The following is a 24893-nucleotide window of genomic DNA, read 5'->3' on the forward strand; positions in this document are numbered from 1 at the left end:
AGTCCTAAAGGCCACACAAGTATCTGAGCAGATAAATTTGATTTTAATTTTCTTCATATTCATGTCTTTTAGCTTGGACTTCAAGAGAGATATGACTTATGATCTTGGACGAAAACTTTATCACTTTTCTTTCTGTCTTAAAAAAATGATAAAGAGCATGTATAAAATGAAGGAAGAACACCAAAATATTCCTAGCCTGTATCTACATTATGGTGGCACCATTGTTCTACATGCCCAAGGGAGTATTTTATAGTATGTTTTAGGACGCTCCAAGGGTAATTTTCATAAAGAGGACTTTAATTTTCCTGATAGCCATAATATTTTCTGGAACCCAAAATATGTGGCACCATAAAATCACAAGATTTTAACTAGAAAAACTCTGTAGATATTGAAACATTTTATTTACTTGTTTATTTATTTATTTGTTTGTTTGTTTATTATTTATTTATTGTCTTCTAAATTCTGTTCTATGTACTGCAATATTTTCCTCCCAGGATTTCTGACAGCATTAATATAATAATTATATATATATATATATATATATATATGTGTGTGTGTGTGTGTGTGTGTGGTACGGCAACTCAAAATAGAACTTTAAAAATAACTCTACCTATTTTCTAATGAGAAAGCAATTCTCTATTCAATTTCATCTTTCCTAAAACCCCAAAGTTGAAACTCTTGGTCAGTGACAGGATATGCCCATTTTTCTTAGTCCATTGGAAGGATGCTTGAATAGAAACACTTCTCACCATGAATAAACTGTGAAATGTAGGTGAAAATTATATTTAGTTACAACTGCCAGCCTTGAGTCTGCTCTGGATGGTGGATGTCTCACTAAACAAACATATCTGTTTGTGACACTGGAGACAAACAAGCATTGCTTACTGAGTACGAATGACTGTCTAGGAATGGGGAAAACCAGTCTACGGCTTTCTAAGGTCACTGAAAAATGGCCAACAGGAAGTCAACACCATGGCTTTTCCACTGCCTGACTGTAAGTGCTAATTCTTGAATTCTCTTTCCCAAGTAGGACCTGGCAAAGGATATTTATTGAATTCCTACCAATCTCTATGTATTCCTAATACCCTCTATGTATTCCTACTAACCTCTGTGAATTCCTACTAACCTCTATGTAGTTTGCTATGGCATTTAACTTTTGACCTCCCTTTCGTAAATCCTCTTCTTGTTCCTTAGGTTTTATGCTCCCTGACTGGCAACTGAGAAAGCTAAAACTCAAAATGGGTGTATGCAACTTTCTTAGGATAGGAGTCTTTTAGTAGTTAGGAGTGTAGGATCTGGAATTAGAAGCCCTGAGGTCACCTTCTCATTTAACACTCGTTGCCTTGGGTGCTTTATTTAACTTCTCTGTAACTCAGTGCCCTCCTCTATCAAATGAAGATAGGACTGTTGTGAGAATTAAGTGAGATACCTAGGTTGTGCCTGACATACCGTAAATGCACAAAAAACTGTGTTGATGACAGGAAAAATCATAGTGCAAACTTTGTAAAGGACACTGAGAGCTGAGTAAAGTGAAGAGTGCAGGAAGAGAATGAATCCCAAAGGAGACTGGGAAATAAGATGGCAAAGAATCAAAGGATTATAGGGAATTGTTAGTGGAGATAAGAAAAAAACAAAAAGAGAGACACTTAAATACTCACCTATTATTCAAAGCTAAATCTTAAAATATTTCTCCAGCAATTTACTCAGCAAGCTTGATAACAGACTGAAAAATAATTTTCTAGTCAAAAGGTATCTATCGATTTTTCTGACTTGTCAAAGTCTTCTGGATGTCTTGTTAGAACACTGGCAAACAAAGTGAGCTCAGGTGAGACATAGCTTATTTAAAAGAATCTTAATTTTCAATAACATTTCACAGTGGACCAGAAGTGCTTCTAGCATTCAATATTGAAACCACCACTTTATGAAAAGTGTATATGGCTTCTTTTTTACTGTCCTGTATTACCTGAAAGTAATTTAAAATACAGTCTTGATGCTTCTAGGACTCTATTCAATTTTGAAAACAACAGTACTCTAAATTCCAAATTTGCTACACTATAATAAAATTTAAGTTTCCCCAAGAAGCTTTTCTTGTTTACTAGACACATACAAGTGAAGAAAAAGTTCAGTTCAAATATTCTATATATCAAGACCCAACTGAAGTGCTCTTTGATGCAACAGTATGTTGAGCCAAGGAAAAAGCACATGGACGATGCTCATTAGGATCATTTATAAAGACGTTTATTGTTAAGGTTACAGGAAGTTTTGCCTAATGCTTAAACCTGATATCTGTACTTCTAACAAGCATTTAAATGAGCACACTGTTTGTGAAACAGTGTGACTGTCTCCTTAGGGCAGTCATAAATGTAAAGAATCAAATTTCGATTTGATTGTTGGAGAAAACTGCAAAGTCAGATCTTTAAGACAGAGGTCTCGGGCTTCCCTGGTGGCGTAGTGGTTGAGAGTCCGCCTGCCGATGCAGGGGACACGGGTTCGTGCCCCGGTCCAGGAATATCCCACATGCCGTGGAGCGGCTGGGCCCATGAGCCATGGCCGCTGAGCTTGTGCGTCTGGAGCCTGGGCTCCGCAGCGGGAGAGGCCACAACAGTGAGAGGCCCGCGTACCGAAGGAAAAACAAAAAGACAGAGGTCTCTAGCTGAAGTGAAAATGGCGCTGCTTCCTTCAGCCCATTCTTGGCTTTCCATAGAAGAGGCTCTCCCCTGAATCTTAGCACTGAAAGTTACAAAGGAAGAAGTAAAGGTTTGAGAATCCGAAGAGCATGAACTATGGAATTTAAAACTGAACAATATACTTAAAATTTATAGCAGAACTAGTGAATGAATTTACTTCCATGAATTTACTTTATTTCACCTAATATTGTTTAAAATAACAAGGATGTGAGGAAATAGTTCAAATCATCCTGGACAGGCAACCAGGGCAATAGTAGAAGGGTGGCAGTGGAAAAGCACTGTAATGAGTCCGCTAGGAAGGTCAATGAGGAATGGGCAGAAAACTACAGAAACATCAAGGCACGTGCCACTTTTTCAACACACAGTTGATGTAATTTAGCAAACCACCATCAAAATTACAGCGGTCATTGCTAAATACTATTTATAAACTCTATACCTTCTCTCTTGAATAAGTAAGAAATGGCACCCTTTTGTTCCTGATTTGTGACATATATCACATATACAATACTTTGATGAGACGCTAAACATTAACAGAAATACTCAAAATATTCAGCTCTTACCAGAATGAATTCATCTTAACTATAGATATCCTGGAACAAGAGTTCCATCACTTTTCCCACATTTTTTTTTTTTTTTTTTTTTTTTGTGGTACACAGGCCTCTCACTCTTGTGGCCTCTCCCGTTGTGGAGCACAGGCTCCGGATGCGCAAGCTCCGCGGCCATGGCTCACGGGCCCAGCCACTCTGCAGCATGTGGGATCTTCCCGGACCGGGACACGAACCCGTGTGCCCTGCATCCGCAAGCAGACTCTCAACCACTGTGCCACCAGGGAAGCCCTTCGCACATGATATTTACCTGGTGAAAAACCATTATTTCCCACACTTGATTAGTGAATAAATGTAAATGAACAAAATGACGCACCTACCCCCCCCAGGGAACTTGCAAATCTCAGCAATGTGCCAATCTGATAAACAAGTTCTTCATATGGAGTATAAGGATACAAAATAGCAAAGTACTTTTTTCTGCTGTGAAAAAGAAACAAACAAAAAAAAGATCTAAAGACACCAAAAAGAATGGCAAGCTGGGCTTCCCTGGTGGCGCGGTGGTTGGGGGTCCGCCTGCTGATGGGGGGACGTGGGTTCGTGGCCCGGTCCGGGGGTATCCTGCATGTCGCGGAGCAGCTGGGCCCGTGGGCCGTGGCCGCTGAGCCTGTGCGTCCGGGGCCTGTGCTCCGCGGCGGCGGGGGGCTGCTGTGGTGGGGGGCCCGCGTGCCACAAAAAAAAATAAAATAAAATAAAAACAAAAAATGGCAAGCTACTTGGATGGAAGACTGCATCCAGGTGGATGATTAAGATGGGATGAGGAAGCTTATTCTAAAGAACAACATGTGAAGGAAAACAGGCACCACCCCAAATTGTCCATGGCTACTTCCCAGTTTAAAACTGGGATGTTTTCACAAACTCTGCCTATAGTAGGCTTTATCTACTATACAAATGATGTTTAAATCCCAATTACATGCCCAGATGAGTGGTTTTCAAGCTTTCAAGAATAACCTATTTATATCTGTTGGGAAAGATAACCTCTCAGTAAGTCAGGAGTGGCTTACTCTGACAGTAGTATTCAAATAGAACTATAAAACAGGCACAAAAGGTGAATTTGAATTTGTCAAAAAAGGACTGGAATTATAACTGATCATAACCCAGTTACTCATATATTTTCTCCCCACAGATAACCACTGATCCAAAGGCATGAATTAATTTAATAAATTAACATTGCAATTATTTCAAATTTTATCTTAGCAAAATTTGACCTTATCTATATGGTTTGTTTTGTTGTAAGTGTCCCATTGCTGATAATGAAGAGAAGAATTTCTAAAATACACTGTAACAAGATTTAAGGAATAAAAAAGGAGTAAGAAAATATACTTTTGCACTTGGAAGAACATACCATACGTTTCTATCACTTAGTTAAAGAAACAATGAAAATTAATCTACAATGCTAATGGATATAAAATTTAATGTCACTTGTGTATTTCTCATAAAGAAAGAAATTACAACTGGCTTACGCTACATCCTTAATGTAAAAAAGTGTTTCCAAAAATCTTAGAACTGTAAACAATACTAAAGTTTTCCAATAAAACTACTAAATTGCTGCAGACACACAGAATACACACATACATCTTGAATATTTTTAAGAAAATTATATTATTACTATTATTTCCAAATAATTTATAATCTTCAAACTTCAATCTAGATTAGAGTCATGGATTAAGTATTATTTGAATAGGAAAATAGAAAATAAAAGTTCTAGAATGAAATTTCTTGGATTCTGTTTCCTCTACTCACCATGTACTAGCTGTGTGCCCTTGGTCAAGTTAATTAACTGCTCTGAGTCTTAGTACCTTTATCTTTCTTTAAAAGCAGGTAGAACCTACTTCTTAGGTTACTATGGGGAATGAAAGAGATAACATCTAGCAAACAGTAATCACTAATAATCATAACTGTAATTTTTATTATCGATAGTAATGTTTTAAACTGCATATGAATATACTCAATTCAAATTTGTACACACTTCAAAAATTATAAGTTTTGTGACCTTTCATAATTAATCTGATAAACCTTAATAATAATAGAGATAAAGGTAAAATCTCAATGTTATTAAATTATACATATATGAAGAAACACAAAGTTTAACTATTTGTGCCTAAACTACTACAAGAACATGGCATACATTCCAGAATTTGACACCTTATATGATACTTAAGAACTAATGTTAAATATACTTTCATTTTATTTTTTATTTCTACATAAAAACCTAAAACATATATATTTCTATTTGTGCTTTAATTTCTTGGTTATAACCAAAATTCCCTAAAACTAAGAATCTTATAAAAGTATTTTAATATGATCCAATAATATGCAGACAAAAATTCTATAAGGAAGTCAATTATACTTGTAAAGAGTGACTACTATGTGCCAGAAAGTACCTGAGAATTTTAACAAGATAGATATGCAAGATAATAGTCTAGAAAAATCACAGGGAGGTAATTATTAGTCACCAGAAATTAAATTTCTTCAAGTTTTAAAATTAATTGATGAGCTCAAGAAAGAATCAGACCATCTTCTATCAGCATCTTCATAACTGCATTTAAAACTGTTAACAGCAGATCACAAATATTTCAAAACTTTAGATACATAAAGGAAGAATGCAGCAAAAGAAATCCCCCTGGATTTCCCCTCCTCTGGAGAATTTCAGACATGAGATGCTTTTGTAGACAAATGCCAAGGAGAAAATCAATCAGATCCAATTTCAACAACCTACTAAATTTCACAATATAACAAGGGAGAAACTATGTGTGTTACATAATTTACAAAAATGTCAAGACATTGTCATAAATCTACAGACAAAGGCAGAACAAGTAGTATTCTGAGATAGAGAACATTATATTATATTGATGAGTTCACAAAATATTTGGCAGACACCAAATTTCATGTTAAGATGCTTGAATGCCTATCCCAAATTTATTTTCAAAACAGGAGACTCCAGAAAATAATCATTTGGGAGGATTTTGAGATGCTTCGTAGAGAATAATTATAAATTATGTATTTGGTTAAAAAAATCCCACAGACTTAACTATAATAGAATGCTCTAGGCAACTTAAAAAGAAATCAAAGATTCAATAATACCTGATTTAGCAAAAAGAAAAGGAAGAAAAACCTGATGTAAACTTATTAGAATCTCCCGCTTTTATAGTGAATTGCATAGCGGTTACTGTAGCTGTTGGATGTCATACTCCCTGAAATAAAATAAGTTATTTCCTTTGCAGATGCTATGGCTATATTTCATCTTTTCTTGCTTTTCAAAGATTTTGTCATGTTAAATTGTTATTTAAATGTCTGAAAGTTAATGCCAATAAAACTTTAATAAACATTATGTTTATAAAAAGACTAATTTTTCAGAATCCACAAGTTGCTTTTAATTGTGATTTCACTGTTACTTCCTTAGAAAGAGGAGAAGAGTGTGACAGCAAAAACCAAAATAGATTTTTCTTTATGCTTTTGTACATGGTTCTGATAACAGAACATAGCTGGGTGAGAACATTTAAGATCTAGTCTCTTAGCAACTTTGAAGTATATAATTGTAAACCTTAAACTTTACACAATATGTAGATTATGTCTCAATTTTTTAAAAAGTAATGGGAATTCTTAACAGATAGCAACTCTTGAATCAAACACCTTACTATTTCTGAAGTGCTTTCAAATAATTATTATCACATTCTTATCCTCACAACCTTCTTTTAAAATAAATAGAAAATTTATCTTTACTATCCCTATTTTACATTTGACAGTATGAAAGCTCCAGCTGACTAATCCAACATCTCCCAGTTAGTAACTGATAGAATCAGAACTTGAAATCAAGTTTCCAGATTGTTCTCATGACCCCAAGTTGTCTATAGAGTAGTAACTCTCAAATCTACAGCTATTCTCGTAATGAAATACTTCTCCTGGATAGCCATAATAATTTCTTTTTGAAATAACATAATAATATTTTTGTGGGAAACAATTCCCCAAACTTACACTTGTTGATAAAGTTTTCAAAACTTAGTTTTCGTATATGTATTGAGAATTACATTTTCTTGCTAAAAGTGAACTAGAAAAGACAAAAACATATTAGTTGACACAACCCAGTCACAACTGCTCTACTCATCACAGTCGTGCCCTTGAGATCTGAAAACATTCACTTCAACATTTGACAGCATATTAACTGTTTCAATATTGTGGACTCCTGTTCAGTTTGCTATGGGCAAGAGACCATGCCTTTACACAAGCCGGTGGATCGATTGGTCTTTGGTAGAATCTTAGTTTAAGACTCTTTAAGGCACTGATTTATGCACAATTAATCTGATCAGCCATGCAGTCAATGTGATTTATTAGCTAAGATGGCCAAAACCCTTTTTTCTCCTTTTTCATGCAGTAGTAATTCACCTCATTAGAGGTGGAATCATTATAGGAAGCTCCTGAGAAATAAGAAGTTGAACCTGCCGGCCTGACTCGTTATTTCTCCCCAAACTGTGGATCCACCAAACAGTAATAGCTGGACGCTAAGCCCAGAGCTGCTGTGCACGCACGCAGAAGCCAGTGCACTCTCACTGTGGCCAGAGATGGATGGAATAGATTAAAGGGGGTTCTAAGCTTCCTCCACTCCGAAACATTTCAGACAACAAACTTGTTTGTTTAGCTTCCTGAGAAACTCATTCATTTAGTTTCTAGCACACATTTTTTTCTTTGTTTAACCACAGTAAGACAAATGACTTGTATTACTTGATAATTATGGTGTTTAACTAAACATAGGACTAACAATGTGTATTACAGGGGTTGGCAACCTACAGTATACATGTGGATGCATGCATGTGCACGTGCACACACACACACACACACACACACACACACACACTCCCAATGTTACAGGAGATACGATTCTGAATAGTTCACCTATGGGCAAAATACACATTTGCATTTGCCAAACACATTTTCTATAACATTTAGAGGGAAAGTGTCTATAGATTTTATATGGAATAAGAACTCCTTCCCTCTCTTAAAGGTTTATCCCCCAGCCAGATCCTTAATCCTAAATTTCTACTGATTATTGATTATCTTCTTTAAAATTATTAACAAATAGTTAAGGGAAGGAACATAGCAGGGTAAGGACAACCATCCCATGAGATGGTTCTGCTTTAGAACAGAGTATTGACTCAACATCGCCTTTTCTTCCATTCAATCTGCTGCTGAGAGCTCAAAGTTCAGAACCTTAACTCTAGTTGCCTCATCCATGCATTTCCATTTGACTTGGTAGAAATTCCGCACATCACAGTGATTTCAGGGGGTGTGACCTGCTAATAGCTGTCCCCTCATACCTTATCTTTCTCTAAAAGAATAAACACTTTGCCACTTCCCCACCTGTCCCCACCTACACTATGAAGGCAATAAATGAATATGCAATACTCTACGACTAAAGATTTGACAACCACACATTAGAATGATTAGGCAGTTGTTGAGGGGTGGTACATTATTTTACTATATGCTATATAAATTGTGAACAGCTTTGATTAAAAATCTAGATTTACTTAAACCCAGTTATGCAATTTCTGTACAGAAGCCTACTATGTGCTATACCTTCGATTTACTCGGACAAATGACTCCTTTAGAATAGGCTGAATGAAGGCACAATTTTTATGCTAAACACCGTTTCAATAAGACAAGCCTTAAAATAAAGCAAAGAACAAGGTAAGCTGAAAAATATATGAATGTTTGTATAACTCTCACAGAAGGTACAGCCCCACCTGTCCTTACTACTAAATCAGCACTCTCAAAATGCCAACAAGTTTAGCTATTGAACTGGTTAAAAAGAAACATGGTATGCCGTGTTTGCGTTAATTTGTGCATTTGTGTATTTGTAACCATATTCAAAATGAGAAACCTTTACTGAAAGGATCTCAGTTGAAAATTTTGCAATGTAAGAACCATACCAGTAAGAGAAAATATAACTGGGTACCTGGAGTTCTTATTCTCATTGAATATTTGGGGCTAACTTATCTAAACTTTTTCTTTAATCTTCCCTATTAATAGAGATTAGTTGAAAACACGTGTCTCTTCCTGATTTAGATTTCTGTTGTAAAACTTTGGCTGAATTAAGTATTTTGATAATTACCTGTTTATTCAGAGAGTTGCAACTCCACGCTCATAATACACTTTTCAATTTATTTTGTCATTTACATTACATTTGGTCCATTGTAATAGTATTAGTAAAATTCCATTGATTTAGATATGTCCAATTTTCCAAATAAAACTTTGCCTATGTTACCAATGGTTTAAAAGAATATTTTCATTTCCTTTAGGTAATTGTATTTTCTTAGCACCAATTTTATAAATAGAATAAGACACTCCAGGGAAAATATTGAGCTGCACATAGTGGTGTTCTGGTTATTGAAATCATTCACTCTTTGGACTTGTGAGCCACAAAGCACTCACAGCTCAGCAAATCCCAGAATAGCACATGCCATGTCATGTCTTATTGTTTTAACATAGTCCTCACATTCTACCCTCCCAATATAGCTGAACAGCTCAATATTGATGAGTAGCAACAACTGACATCATAGTCTATGGAATACAGTTCTGCCGTTAAACATATGCTGTTACTCTTTAAAGAATACAAATTTATCTTACTTTGGGACTACTTGAGATAAATATTTTAGTTTGAGACCCCCATGTTGTTACAATATTGTCACGTGTAACTTTGTCCTAAAGTGGATATATGGTCCAGTAAAATTCTCAGTGGGCTTCAGCATTGGTTTAAACAGTGAATGTACAACCTCTGACTAGTTAAACTACACACTTACATGGTGAGAGTGCCAATGAATATGTTTCATCAGATGTTCCTGGAAGCTGTCTGGCCAATAGGAGGGATTTGAAACTGTTCCCTAATCACTGTTGAAATCACTGATAGTACTGTCTGTCCACACTATGACAGACAAAAGCTGAAATGTATTAAACATAGCAATCCATCATCCTGCAGATGGAAAGCAGGAGCCCGGCGGGTTCAGAGGCAGTGACTACCCGCTGCTTAACAAAGGCTGGAGTCCTGACAGTTCAGTCCCTTCCTACCCCCTCACTACTCCCCCACCATCTAAGATGAATGAGTGTAATCAGTAAGGGAGAAAGCCTGCTGAGGACCTCAAATTCAAACATTGTTACATTTAAAGTGCTGCTTTTCTCCCCCTAATCAGAACTGTTACTGGAAAACTTTTCTCCAAATATAAGGAGATAGGTATTTAAGTAAATGAATAAATGAATAAACTGTAGATTCAAGAAAGCACGTCCTTAGAAAATACTGTATTGGTATGCCATGAAGTTTGGATAGCTAGCTTTGAAATAAAGGTTTGACACCAATACAAAGGAAGTTTTTTAAAACTTCACTCAGTTAAGTTTACATTGTTTGAAGCAACTTAATAGTGATGTTCTTTTTGAATGACAAGGGAATTATTATCTTTATATAAGCACCAAATAGAAATGAAATGCTTTTTGCTAAAGCTCAATTCATTTTGCATACTTGTTTCTAATATGGACATATGAGTCACAAAATAGCCAAAGGGAGGGAAAAAACCCTCAACTGCTAACAGCACATTAACAAAGTATAGAAACGAAAGACACTTTTCTTTGGATTTCAGCCTTGTCATTTCCAATTTTCTGCTCCTTGGACATGCTTGTATTCAAATTCTGGAACATCTATTCAGCATATCAATCCTAATTAGACAATCTGGGTCTGGAAAGGATGAGAGCTAGGTCATTTGCATAATTTAATCATAAATACTCAGTGATACATATTTCCAAATGCATTTGTACAATTATCTTTTCATCCTTGGGGCAATGGTATTAATATGATTAGGCAATATTTCTGGAAAAAACAGACAAGTATGCACTCTTTTTAACTGCAGCTTAGGGCGATATGAAAAATTAATTAATTTCTGAAGAAAATCAATTTCTCTACGTGACCACATTATACATCGCTAAACCAAGACTCAGAAACCTCTCTCAATCACTACATTTTATCAGGCTCTTCTAAATTCTGATTAGTATGTAAACAATTCAATAGAAAAACTAGTAATATATCAAAAAGCATCTTAAATTTTGAAGCGATCTTTCTGTCTACTTTTCATTTCAGGAATACTACCTTGCTTTACTTTAATGCATTGTTATTTAACCTGTCAATGAGAAGCCTGTGCTTTTGGTGTGAACTCATCTTGAGTGATCTTTTATTAATGTACATTAACCAATTTCAAGGACAATAGGATAAGGTTACTTTTGAAATGCTTTCCCAAGAAATAGATTTATATTTATCTAAAATAACCTTCACACGAGATTGCTTATTATGAAAAAAATTAGATAAACTAAGTTGTCCCAAAGAGTACTATTGTTATACGAAAAACATGGCAATATACTTAGTAGAGATATAAGAACCCAGGTGGCTAATCTGATTTTTTTTAAAAGAGATTCAGCTTTGTATGCTGATTAGTACAAAAGAAAAAGTCACATTTGTGAGTTTAAATGTGCTATTCTTTTCTTTTCAATCAAATGAAAAAGTAGAAATGCATGCAAATATTCAATATTCATTTAATTTGCATAAAGGTGCTTGAACAAATTTTTGATTCTAACAAGCTCATTTTTCATGCGTTTTGTCTTTCATCCTAATCTAGCATCTGTCATTCCTTTTTGAAGTTATTATCGGCCCAATTCCCTCTTGGACATGGTTGCTGGGTGACCGGTATCTTAGCACCCACTTTGACAGGAACAGATGTGAATCTGATCAAGAGATTTCCCAAGAGTACCTGAAATCACAAACAACTTTTGTGAAAAACAAACAGCATCCCTGTCATGGGCCCTTATTTAACCCACTCCCCAAAAGCAAGAGCAAAAAAGTTTACTTCAGATCAAATATATACAATTTTAATGTCATTTCCTAAATTAGAAGAAAATAAATAAAAATAAACCATATTTTCACTCTGTTGAATTAGAGGAATCCAATCTAAATATCAACAGCTCAAAAACCCAGCTTGTTCTGTTTTTGGATAGATAGTTATGGGTAAATATGGATTTATATTTCATGCAAAATTTCACTAGAGTGTCTACCAAAAATAAAGAGGATTTATTATGAGGACAATTTAGATGATAAAGATATTTAAGAGGATGAAATTTAGTTTGGCGTCTAAAGGCTTCCTATATGAGGTACGATGTAGAAGTCTGTGCAAAATTAAGGATCACTCTACTTACAGAGAATTACCTAAAATATAAAAGCTCCACCTCTCCTTTCACACACTTTATAGCAAGATTTTAAGGTGTTTGGGTTTTTGTTTTTTGTTTTGCAGTTCACTTGGTATACTATCAATCATTATTAGAAATAGAGCTGCAAAGTGCCACTGGAAGACAAAGGTCATAGAAACTTCATATTATCGCCATTACAAAAGTCAGAATAAGCTGCCTTTCCTAACTACATTCCTTTTAAGAACAGCATGAAGTTGTAGAGTCACATGATCTGCCTCCCTCCATTCCTTCCTTCACAGTCAGAGAACGTGCAGACCAACAGCCATGTCAAATCACCATGAAACTAGTTGGGTCAAACTTTTTAATTAAATGAAATATTTAATCAATGTTGCTATTTTATAAATATGGCAACAGAGTGATCTTAGGAAATATCCAAGTGATTGACTTAATTTTCAGCTTAATTCAAATGATGTGTTGAGGCAAGGCAGAAAACTGTTAGCTTACAGTGAAAGTTAAGGAGCTTTCTTTTTTTACCACAGAACAGCCAATAAAAAATAAGCAACATATGTTTAAAACCCTAAATATTTTCTCCTTGATAATCATGACTTATGATAGTAAGAAAAGTGGTGTACCTTCCATTGGAAATCTCAATGTTTTTCTTCCACACTCCAAGAATTAATTTGTTATAACCATTCTTATTAGCAATTTTTATGTTTGGTTCTTGTAAGGAAATAGCCAATTTTCCAAATGATTTTACCAATGTTAAGTGAAAAAGGAAGTGAAAGATCTTTGAAATTCTTTCCAATTTTTATTGGAAAAGGAACTTACTAACCTCAATTCCAAAATCCAATCATGGAATTATTTTTTGGCATTGCATATATTTGAGTGGGGGATATATATGTATATGTGTTGCTTTACCTTTTATAAAATGTTTCTGTATATATAAGATCAAGAGAAAGTCGTTCTATATGAAGAAGTAGGTTCTAAATCTAATGGTAGTCATTTAATATCACCCGTTATAAGCAGAGGTATTATAACCCTACCATTTTATATCAGTTATCCATTTATATATATATATATATATGATATAGCATTTTGATATTCTAGAAATTAAGCAAACTATACATACCTAAATACCTCTTTATTTTGTACCTATGATTAATTTTAGTTTTCCAACTTAGCCCCAGTCCACATAACTAAAATGAAAATGGCTTTTACGTATAAAATTTGTCAGTGATCTTCACTTGTTACTGCTAGTGGCAAAGGAGCCTTCTGAAAACACTTTCAAGTGATCCAACTAAAAAAACAATAAGAACTTTAACCTCTCAAAATGTGAATCTAAGAAAAATTAAATATACTCATATAAAAATCTGTATTCTGAAATGTTATCACAGGGAAAAACTCCCTGAAAAAAAGTTTCTTCCCCTATTTGGGCTGACTCTTCTGTGGAGAGAAATTAATTTAAAAAGTACAAAATAAATGTTCCCATGTCCAATTAAACAAATTTATATTTAACCTTTTAACATCTAGGATATATATTTGAAAGATAGATATTTTGTTTTAAAAAGTAGCATCTTAGTCACATGTGAAAACTTGAATAGCTGCCAAATTTTGATGGCACTTTGGCTTAACTGTGAAATGCCATTCATGAATAGTATTTTGTAAATTTCCTAAGAATATATAGTTAGTAAATTTGGGAGCTAAACAGGTGTTAACAGAAAGAAAAATCAAACTTGACCCAGAAGGCTCCAATATTAAGGTTTGAATTGGGATCAGTTCATTCCTTTCCCATGGGGTAACTTGTATAAATGTAATTCTATGGTTTCATAAAAGCAGGTCAAGTTTCCATCCCTGGGGGTCTTCTGGCAATTTGAAGCATGGAAGCACTATTCCTGGCTACAAGTTCAAATCTGCATGTACTGTCAATGGTGTGAAGAAAAAAAAAAAATCAGTGAAGAGCAGACATATATTCATCTTTGATTATAATATATACTTGTCAGAGGGTTCTTAGAAGGTAAGAATAAAGGTGTCAGAGGTCACATGTCATAAAATATTTTGAAACCATTCTCACTAACTTTTAAGTATATATACATACCAGATGATGCAGAAAGGAATGTGAAATATTGTTTTTACTTAGATAACTAAATGAAAAGATGAACTTCTTACCAAATGTCATTTTAAGTTACTATGTCCAAGTGTTTTTTTTTAATTCCTCAAGCTTTAGATGAAGCAGAGTCTTTTAAGCAATCACTGTTTTATAAGCTTCTTCCTACTTTGCAAAACAATGCATGCATGCTTGCACTTTTACCAATGACGTAATGACTTGACATATGCCATGGAATGATTGAGAAAGTAATTGATTTCAATTTAACTGGACCTCTACCAGGTGTTTGCAAAGACAATTACAGTCCACTGCAAGAAGTGGTAATACACATCTCCTTATGTAGACCTGCAGATTAACCCATTGACCCCATTCCTAACTCATCTCATTGATGGCAAAGCTTTTAGAAGAGCAATCTTTTTTTCTTAGATTATGATATTGTTTTCCTATCATTTATCCACTGATTTTAAAGGATATGCTTGCTCTAAAGTGCAAGCAGCAATGAAATAAACCAATAAAAGAAATGGTGCAATGACATCAAACACTTTAAATGTTCTTCAGTAACATACAGATTCTAATACCTAATAGTTTAATGTCGATTTCATACAATAAAATACTTATCAGTTATAAATATTTTTCAGAGAGAATTAAAAGTATATCTTAGTTATCATAAAAATAAAGGTCTAGGAAAATCAAGATAAGTGTTTAATCACTGTCTTAATAACCATATAATGTTAAATTTATAATTATATTTTAAAACATTTAAATATAAACTACATCTTTCAACCTAAAAGTAATTTTAAATATAGTTTTCTATGGTCATTCACTAAAGTAGAATTGGTTTTTTATGTGTTATTTTATATTAAATGAATTACAGAAAGCAAAATTAAGCTATTTTTGTAAGTAACTTGTTGGTCCTCTGGCCCTATGTTCTACATGCCTCTCGTGTGTGTGTGTGTGTGTGTGTGTGTGTGTGTGTACAAACACAAATACGTATACGTAAAAGCTTTTCTAACAAAGGGATTATAGTTACTTAAGCATAAATACATAGACCACAAATGGGCTAAGCTTAACATAAACAAAAATATCCACCACAAAGATCTCTTGAATACTGATAGAAATTTTACACTTGTTGCATACACAAGAACATCCATCCTAGTATAAAATGTGTGAACAGTGATATTACAAAGAAAAGCGCTCCAAGTTATTCATTTAAAATCCAGAGGCACTATTAAGCTACAAACTACCTAACTTAAGACATAAATATCATTTCCAAAAATTAAGCTACAAAACCAGATATTTTAAATATAAAATAAGAATTAATACTGTTGAATATATCAGTCTATTTTAGCAGAGGTGTGATGGGTTCAAAGATCCGTTACAGCTTCAGTGATTTGTTCATACATAAACAAAATGTTTTGTTTTGTTTTGTTTTTGTAACAAAATGTTTTTAAAATATAAGGCTATGAATAAAACAGCTGACCTACTGCTGCTATTAATACAATTTCTGGATACAGTCAGTTTAAGATTTTAACAAAATACTTCATCTGCTTGATATGTGAATGTAATGAAATATTTCTTGATTAATATACTCTAGAGATTTATTTTCATTACCTTTACTTAAGAAATGACCATATCCCTTAAACTGAACTAGCAAGTATTTCCTGCAAATGATTGTATGTGCTTCTATAAAATAATTCCCTTTTGACTAGTACTCTTTCTTTCCTGATATATTTTCCTTGTCCTTGAAGAAAAGCATTGTTTTTTCCTGTTGTGACTACAGGGGTAATCTAATTATTTAGAAACATTTGATACCATTTATAAATTCAAAGATAAGTTACATTGTGACTTTTAATACTTGGTTTACCCCTCCGTTCATTTATTCTAAGGAAAGGAAAACATTCCTCAATTCGTCAATGTTAACTAACGAAAAGTAACCAATCTACTTTGTTGCCCATTTCAATATTTGCTTTGAGAAAATCATGCTTGAAAAGCATATCCAATTTTTTGTCAAACATATATACTACTTTCAAAATCCACTGCAGGATTATTATTAATCTACCTATAGTTAAATTACTTTTAGTCTTCAAATCACAGTAAACAATTCCTATTTCCTGCAAGAAACATGCACTATATTCTAGGTAGTGTATTCGTCTTAGATAATAACATACTTTAGATGCTTCAGTTAAACTGTTCTTTTTTTTAAAATCATTACTCTCTAAAACTTTTTTAAAACAGCTAGCTATTCAGTGTGTTGCCATGCTGCAGACTTTTAGACACTTCAGTATGTTTTAAGCACAAAAATATAAGACAAATTAAATACACAGTGAGTTTTCCAGTTTAGTAAGTTGTCTTTGACAGCTTTCACTCAAGTCACGTACATTTAAACGTGCAAAAGAATCCCAGCTTGATATCCTGGATCAACCCAAGCTAATATGAATCAGAAAGCAACAGGGCCACACATTTAACAAAGTTCAGTCATTGGACATTTCTATATCCAATTTAGAAAACCCACAGGCAATTTTTTCTTAAATGAGTGAATTAGGATCCTCTTATCTTATAAAATAACTCCAAATCAGAACACACAAGAAATTTAAAATGCACCTGGCTCAAGGTCTCTGATTTTGGATCATGTAATGATTTGCATCATTCTCTATATATGATTATATGGATATAATACTTATAAAATAAATATGAACATTTAAATTGGACAGGTATCTGTAATAGACCCCATCTTAAAAGATTCTCAAATACCTTCCCAAAGTAAATAGATGCATCAATATAAAATGATCCACCACTTAATCTAATAATAACTAATTACTAGACTGAATATAATCACTAACTACTAGACCAAATATAAATATACTCTCCTTGGTGTTCCGGCTCTCCAAAGAAATAATTTGGTAAACTAACCTCACTATTCTAATTGAGTCACTTCTATACTGGACGTATTCTAAAAAGCAAATATCAGCAATTAAAAGTTATTTAAAGGACAGCTACTGTAGTAAAAAAAAAATTACTTTTGATTGGAAATACTTCTGACAAATTGAAGAGAAGGAAAGTAAAGGAATTTGAGGACAATGTGGGCTCACAGAGCCACTGGTATGCCTGAGATATATGTATCTGTGCAGATCAGAGCCTTTGATAGTCCACTTATCTAAGCCCCATTTGGTGGGCTTTTAAGTCAGGTTTTCTTCATTAAAAAATAAATTATTGAGCATAACAAATATAATGGAAAAGAGGCTCCTTAATGCAGTCTCTAAGTCTGAAAACATAAATATAAATGTATTTTTAATGTATTCTTAACTGAAATTTTAGCTGTAGAATTCACACACACACACACACACACACACACACACACACACACACACACACATGACTGACCAATCACAGTGCAGTAACTCAGTAAAGAGAATGGCACATGCTGGCACATGTTAAGGTCATCCTATTCTCATAACAATTCAAACATAAATTGATAAAACTTTATCTTAAATACATGTTAAAATATCCAAATAGTTAATAACATTTTTTTCACATTTTTTTTGGTCATTTTAAAGGTATATAAATTGATGTGATTTTTTTTTTCCCTTGGTGAACAATCTGAAAATGAAATCCTGGAAAGATTAAATTCAGGCAAAGTTGAACTTTTCTAAAGAATCAAGTAATGAAAACCTTAAAACCAAAATGTTTAGTGAAATCTAGAAGACTCACCTGTACCTATTTAAGAAGACATATTTCAAACTAATTTCTTCAGACAAAGATTCAAAGGGAGACAGCTTACAACCTGTGAGAGTTTCATTTCTTATTATATTTTGCAATACATGTGTTCTATATTGCTAATACAGTGCAATTTAAATGATTATTTTACTTGATTAACAAAGGCAACTGTATGAAACAATTTAGTAAAATAACTTGGAAAGATAAAATAATACTAATTGACAGTCAAAGCACAAATTCTTCCTAAAATAACAACTACTTGGTTGCACATTAAGCACATTAAGCTACAAATGCTACTTACATTCCAAAAACAAAACAGCAAATGAGAAACAATAAAGCATATTATGTTTTTGTATGCTAGTGAATCACACATGGTAAATCACCAAAGAGAAGAGTGATTTATGCTCAAATCCAGCCAAGACTTTAATCAATATTGGGTGTCACATCTCAGGAGGTTGGGGAAGGTAGTGAGGCAAAAAGAGAGTGGCTAATATTGGTCTCAATAATTTATATGCAACTTCCGTGAAATGTGGTAGATTAAACAAACAAACAAAAGCAGCAGATTTAGACTAAATGAAGTTTAAAAATTCTGCCTTAAATGCAAATACAAAAATTTTATGCAAGAAAACTCTGACAAGAAAAAAATAAGCCTGTCTTGTAGTTTATTCTACATAATATTTGAAGCATCACAAAATAAAAATTATATGTGCAAATCAAATTAAGTGTCTCAGGGCATTAACTGTTGAGTTCAGAAAGTAAACCATCTTCATCCTCATAACTATGTGCACTTTGTGACAATAATGATTATGATATCACTGGAGACTAACTCCAAGGGGGGAAAAAAAACAGGTTTGAAAGATATTATCCAAATAACTTGAGAATTTGTATCTTGCAATATAATGTGATTAAACAAGGTAAATCTGAGATCAGCATATTCTTATATTTTATTTATGTATTAGTTATTAAACTGCAATTTACTAACATTTAAAAAGTGTGCAGAGATAAGTGATGGAACCAAAAAACTTTCCCATTTTAGGCCCTACTCTTCTAATTATGCCATATTCTTCTTGAAATGTTATACGACGAGACATCAGGCTTTATAGGAGCCATTAATAGACTGTAATACAAAAACTTCAAAAGCATAATCCCTCTTCATTTGAAGTAAGTTTTGAATTTCTCTGTGCCAAGTATCATAATTATCTGTGAGAAGGGAGTCTGTATTGTGTTGAAACTTTCTACATCGAGGCATAAATGCGTAAGTCCGTGCCATTGAATAGCATGTAATTGAGGAAATGTTAAATAAATATGCTATTTTTATTAAAAAAAAAACTTCTGACAAAAAAAGAGCCAAGAATTGGAAAATATTTTATACTTCTTATACTAAAACTGCATTCATATATTACCACTGGACAGAAAAAGACATGTAGTCTCTCAATTTGCTGTCAATAGATGGTACTGACTTTTAAGACAAAAGAATACTGTTTGTAAATATATGTATAATTATATAAAATGTCTGATAAAACTAAATGGAATCTTTTCAAGTTAAAAACACCGTAAATCTAGGGCTATGTAGGACCCAAATCACAAGCTGGTTTGGAAGATCCTGAGATAAAATCAACTTCTGGCAATGCTCAAAAAAAAAAAAAAAAAATTATTCTAGATGACGAAATAGAACAGAGTCACTTTTTATTACCTGAATTCACAGAAACTTGAATGCTAACCCAAATCTACAAAGAAGCAACTGACTCAGAGACTTGACCATGTACATAATTACTTTTCTTTTTTTGTTGTTGTTTAATGGTTACCAGTTAATTAAGTGACCTCTGTTGCAACAGCCAAGTTCATGCAACTAATGTTTAGTTGAAAAATAATAATTAGAGGAAGCTGATCAAGGTCAGACTTTGTCCTCTGACAACTTTTAAATATATTTCCTTATATTTTCTTTCATGCTTTGAGACCCCTATTTTATTTAGCTTTACTATCAAGGAGGTGACAGTCTCTGTTTCATCTCCTTGTGGTAATGACAGATGGCTTCAACATTTATTCTAGTTTTCATAGATAGCACACTGATGCAATAGCCCCAAGCAAATTAAATCCACTCCGAGGTTTGTTACTAACTTACTGAGCCACTTTGAGCAAGTTTATGAACCCTTCTTTTCCTTAACATCAAAAATTTGGTTCCTCAGATTCTCTGGTATCTAAATACTCTTAAGAGACATAATTAAATACATGTTCTGTAAAAAGCTGAGAGTGCTAAGATTTAATGTTTCTTGCACACTATGTACATATTATTTTATATAGTTTGCCTTTCTGCACAGTTCCTCTTATCTTTTGCATAAATTATTCCTTTAGATAGTCTCTTAAGTAGCCAGAGGAGAAAGAAACCATAATGAAAGAAATCAATATATATAGATGAATGAAAAAGGATCTTAATAGTAAGGGCATAAACTGGACTTGAATGAAAAGGGTAATTTTAGTTTTGTAAATTCAAGATAAAAATATTGTAGATATTGTTTCCAACGCTGAGAAGTAAGACAGTAATACTTGTAATTATCACTAAAAAATAATGCATCACAATGCAAACAGTATATTTTGGTGAGAGGGAGTTCAGTGATAAGTTTTCTATTTTCTTAGTCAGTGGCAGAATTAGGAAAACCTAGGCAGATATCTACAACTACACATCTTCTTCAGTATTTACATGTGTTTAGGTTTGAGAAAGTCTTGTAGTTGATAAAAGATCAAAATGCAATAGTAAATCAACAAACTTACCACATTTAACTTTAACCTGAAATAGAGTTTTGGAATAACACATTTAATTGTAAAGTATTAAAATGAGGTGAGTGAAATATAATTAGAGTACTGATGAGATATTTTTGAAGGGATAAGCAGTTTTACTGGATTTAACTTAACTTGGCTCTGAAAGTTTTAACTCCAGACCCTTTGTTAATCTCAGGGAAAAAATACTTTAAAATTCTTCCCTAATAACTTTAAGAATATTCTCCAACCATATAGTGAGGACTTCAATTCCAAAACCTGAAAATTCCAAAATTTCAGAAATTTCTGAAAAAAAAAACCCCACAAAACATCAAGAGAATAATTGTAAGAGGTGTAACACTACCTGCTTTAAATTGATTATAACGTTGCAGTCTCTGAAGGGAGTTTTCTCCACCAATTTTTTTTGCGTGTTATGTGAAATGGCCATTAATTATCTAGTACAGTGTGTGCTGTAAGAAACACACAAAGAAGATTCAAGAGAAGAGTGGTTTGGTTACTAAGAAAAACAGCGCTTCGCCAATCTACTGGATAGGTAGGCAATTTCACCACAATCATATCTGAACTGGCTTCAAATTTCGACTAGCATTCTTTATAACAACTCCGCAACAATTGTCTGCCCTGATTCAACTTGTTTTAACAGTAGATTTTTTGCAAATATGTTATCTTCTGTAAACCCAAGGACTCCAATTATCTCCGTAAATGACGTTTAGTGATCAAGATTCCCCCTCAATCTTTACTGCCACCTGTCCAGACTCTTGGGCACGCGTGCGCGTACACACACGCGGGCGCTCAGCATTCACCCGAGAATAGTAGAAATGAAGGTTCAAAACCCAGATATACAACCATGGCCCGATGCAAAGAATGGCAAATAAACACGGAAAAGAGTTTCTGGCTAGGTCAGGGTAAGACATTTACTGGGTTGGAGTTCGAGTCTTTTTCGTCTTACAGTCTTCCGGGGGCACTAGCCAGAAGTCTTCTCCCAAGGAAGAAATGGCTAGGGGCTTTTCTACCCCGGTTTCCTCTGGTCTAGTCCTGCGCCTCTTTCCTTGCCGCCTCTGTTTCCCTAGCTCTACTAGGGGCACACACCCAAAAGGAGTAAAACTCCGCTTCTTCTCCCGATCTTTAAACTTATTTGGAGGGTACCGAAGTCTCTGCACACATTTTGCGCGCAGTTCCCAAGCGCTCACTTCTGGACTCCAACTTTCCCTACTCGCTTTTACCCGACATCTCTGAACTTTACCCTCTGCAGCCAACGATAGATAGGGACAAGACGGAACCGTGAGAGCGGGTGGAATGATCACTTCTACCCCGAAACTGACAAGTTACCCTACTCCCGCCCCCTCTCGGTAGATCCTCCCCCAGTGAGCGTTCATTAGCATAAAACTGGTCGGGCCGGGCTCCGGGTCCCGTGGCCTCTATAGAGTTCCCGCGCTTTGCCGGGCTGGGGAAGTCATGGCACCGGTATTCAGGTCCACAGAGCATCCCAGTGCAAAGCCTGCACCTGCTCATTGCGTGAGCTACTAAGCCCTTAACAAAAAAAAAGAAAAAAGAAAAGAAAAGAAAAGGGATAAAAAAGGAAAAGAAAAAAAGAACAGTTTGGAGAGAGACCGAGAGAGCAAGCTGTGGTCTTCCTTCCCCATCTCTCCGGTTCAGCTTCCAAGAGTCTCAGGCACCCGGTCACCTCCCCCTACGGAAGGAACCCTGCCGGTCCCCTCGCGTCTGCCCCAGGGCAAACGTACCCCTTCATCTTCTTTGCACACGCACACGCAAACACGCGGACACACGCACAGATGCGCGCACATACAGACCCCTCCCCTCCGCAGGCTTGCCCTCGGGGCTTCCGAGCTGAACTCGCTTTGGGTCCCCCGGGATTGCGCCGGCCTCTCGGCCTCTGGGGCCGTCTCCCTCCCGACCTCCAAGTGACCCACTCCAAAGGCTACCTCGCGGGGCCCTCACCCGGAGCGCGTCTTCCCGCTCCTCGAACCCTGCCGAGCAGGGTCACGACCTCCCTCCGCCCCCGGGATGCCGCCTGGCGCCTCCGAGCAGCCAGGCCAGTGCCCCGCGCCTTGCGGTGGAACCCGGGTCCGAGGGAGCGCGCACACGGGCGGCCGCGCTGAGAGGGGTCCCCTGACGCCGGCGCGGCCCAGGAAGGGCGCTGTGGCCCCTGGAAAGGCACCGTCCTCCTCCTTCCCGCCCCCTCTGCCCGGAGGCTTGGGGTTCTCCCGTGCCACAGCGGCTGCGCCCCCGCGCCCGGGCCAGCAAGGGGCGGACCCGGCCGGAAGAATGCGGTCTGGGCAGGGTGAGGTGCCAACTTCTCCGAGGGTCGGGAGCGGCCGCCGAGCCCCGAGGAAATAGAGGAGAGGGCCGCGCTCGGCGGAGCGCGCGGCTCGCGGTCGCGCGGAGCGAGCGGCGCCCTGAAGGGAGCGAGGGAAGGGCGAGGAGACCGGTGGGAAGGGACCACGGGCGGCGGAGGCTGCCCCCCGCTCTTTACCTTGCGTTGGTGCAGTCATTGTAGAGGGTCTCGAAGTCCTTCCTGGAGATGAGTTTGCAGCGGTTCACTCCGGGCTGGATGGCGCCCAGTCCCCTCAGGATGCGAACCTGTTCCACATTGCACACCACGGGCGTGATCTCCAGCCGCTTCAGCTTGGTGTAGACGGTGTGCAAGCCCCCCACCAAGTGCTTCAGGAACAGGTCGAAAGCCTGGGGCAGGCAGATCAGCTCGCAGCCCTCCACCGTGAAGGAAGCCACTTTGGCCCCCCTCAGATCCACCATTTTGCACTCATTATTCTGGGGGGTGTTTTCCACTGGGGACGGGGTCGAGTACACGGGTTTCCCGGGGAGGGGCCCGCAGCTGCTGCTACTGCTGCTGCTGCTGCTGCTGCTGCTACTGCTGCTGCTGCTGCTGCTACTGCTGCTGCTGCCGCTGCTGCCCGCGCTCGCGTTGATGGGGGTGCTGGAGGCGCCGCCGCCGCCGCCGCCGCCACCGCCGCCGCCGCTGGCGGCCGCCAGGCTGGGGTTGGGGTTGCAGTTGCTGCCGCCGCCGCCGCCGCCTCCGTTGCCAGCGCTGCCGCCGCCGCCTCCGCTGCCGCCGCCGGTGGAGGTGACTGTGGCCGCCGCCGCCGCCGCCGCCGCCGAAGCGATGGGCTCCGGCCGGAACAGAGTTGGCCCTGAGGACGCCGGGGGCCCGATGGACGGAGCCGGAGACGAGGTCGCCGAGGAGGTGGAGGTGGTGGTGCCGGAGGAGGAAGCAGACGTGGAGATCGGGGGCTGAGTGGGGACCAGCTGGGTCGGAGGGATCAAAGCCGCCGGCACTGCCATGGTCACATATAAGGGGAAACAGAAGGAGGAGAAGCGAGGGAAAAAGTTGCCACACACCCCGGGGAGGGCAAGGGGAAAAAGGGGGGCGGGGGGGAGAAGGAGCTAGGGGGCCACAACAACAACTCTGAGAGAGAACGACAAGGAGAAAGGGAGAGAAGGGGGGAAAAAAGGAGGTGAGGGTAAGAAAGAGCGAGCTCAGGAGGGGCGAGCGCGAGAGGCGCTCTAGAGAGAAACGCACAAAAGTGTCCCGCAAGTCGAAATGCGAGTCCTCTCCGGGGGCTGGGATCGGGGGCTGGTTTGGAGGGGGGGGGACGGGGAGGGTCGGCTGTTGTTGTGTGGGTCCCGCTCTAGCACAGAGTTAAGGATGAAGGTGAAAAGGAGGTTTGAAGGACTTGGGTTCTCCCTGGCAAGTACATTGATCAAAGATTGAGCGGGGAATGACAGAGAGAAAATGAGCTGAAAAGTGCAGGCTGCCGGCTG

At 37.1% G+C, this 24893-nt stretch overlaps 1 protein-coding gene across 1 annotated transcript in view; it reads right to left on the bottom strand.

Moving 5' to 3' along the window:
* Positions 1 to 24413, bottom strand: part of DACH1 (dachshund family transcription factor 1) — a 379138-nt gene extending 354725 nt beyond the window's left edge. The window contains 1 exon segment of the mRNA XM_060079776.1: positions 23587 to 24413. Within this exon segment, the coding sequence (XP_059935759.1) occupies positions 23587 to 24413 (827 nt within the window).
* Between the last annotated feature and the right edge of the window lie 480 nt (positions 24414 to 24893).

The sequence above is a fragment of the Mesoplodon densirostris genome, chromosome 17 (genome assembly GCF_025265405.1).
Source record: "Mesoplodon densirostris isolate mMesDen1 chromosome 17, mMesDen1 primary haplotype, whole genome shotgun sequence".
NCBI classification, from domain to species: domain Eukaryota; kingdom Metazoa; phylum Chordata; class Mammalia; order Artiodactyla; family Ziphiidae; genus Mesoplodon; species Mesoplodon densirostris.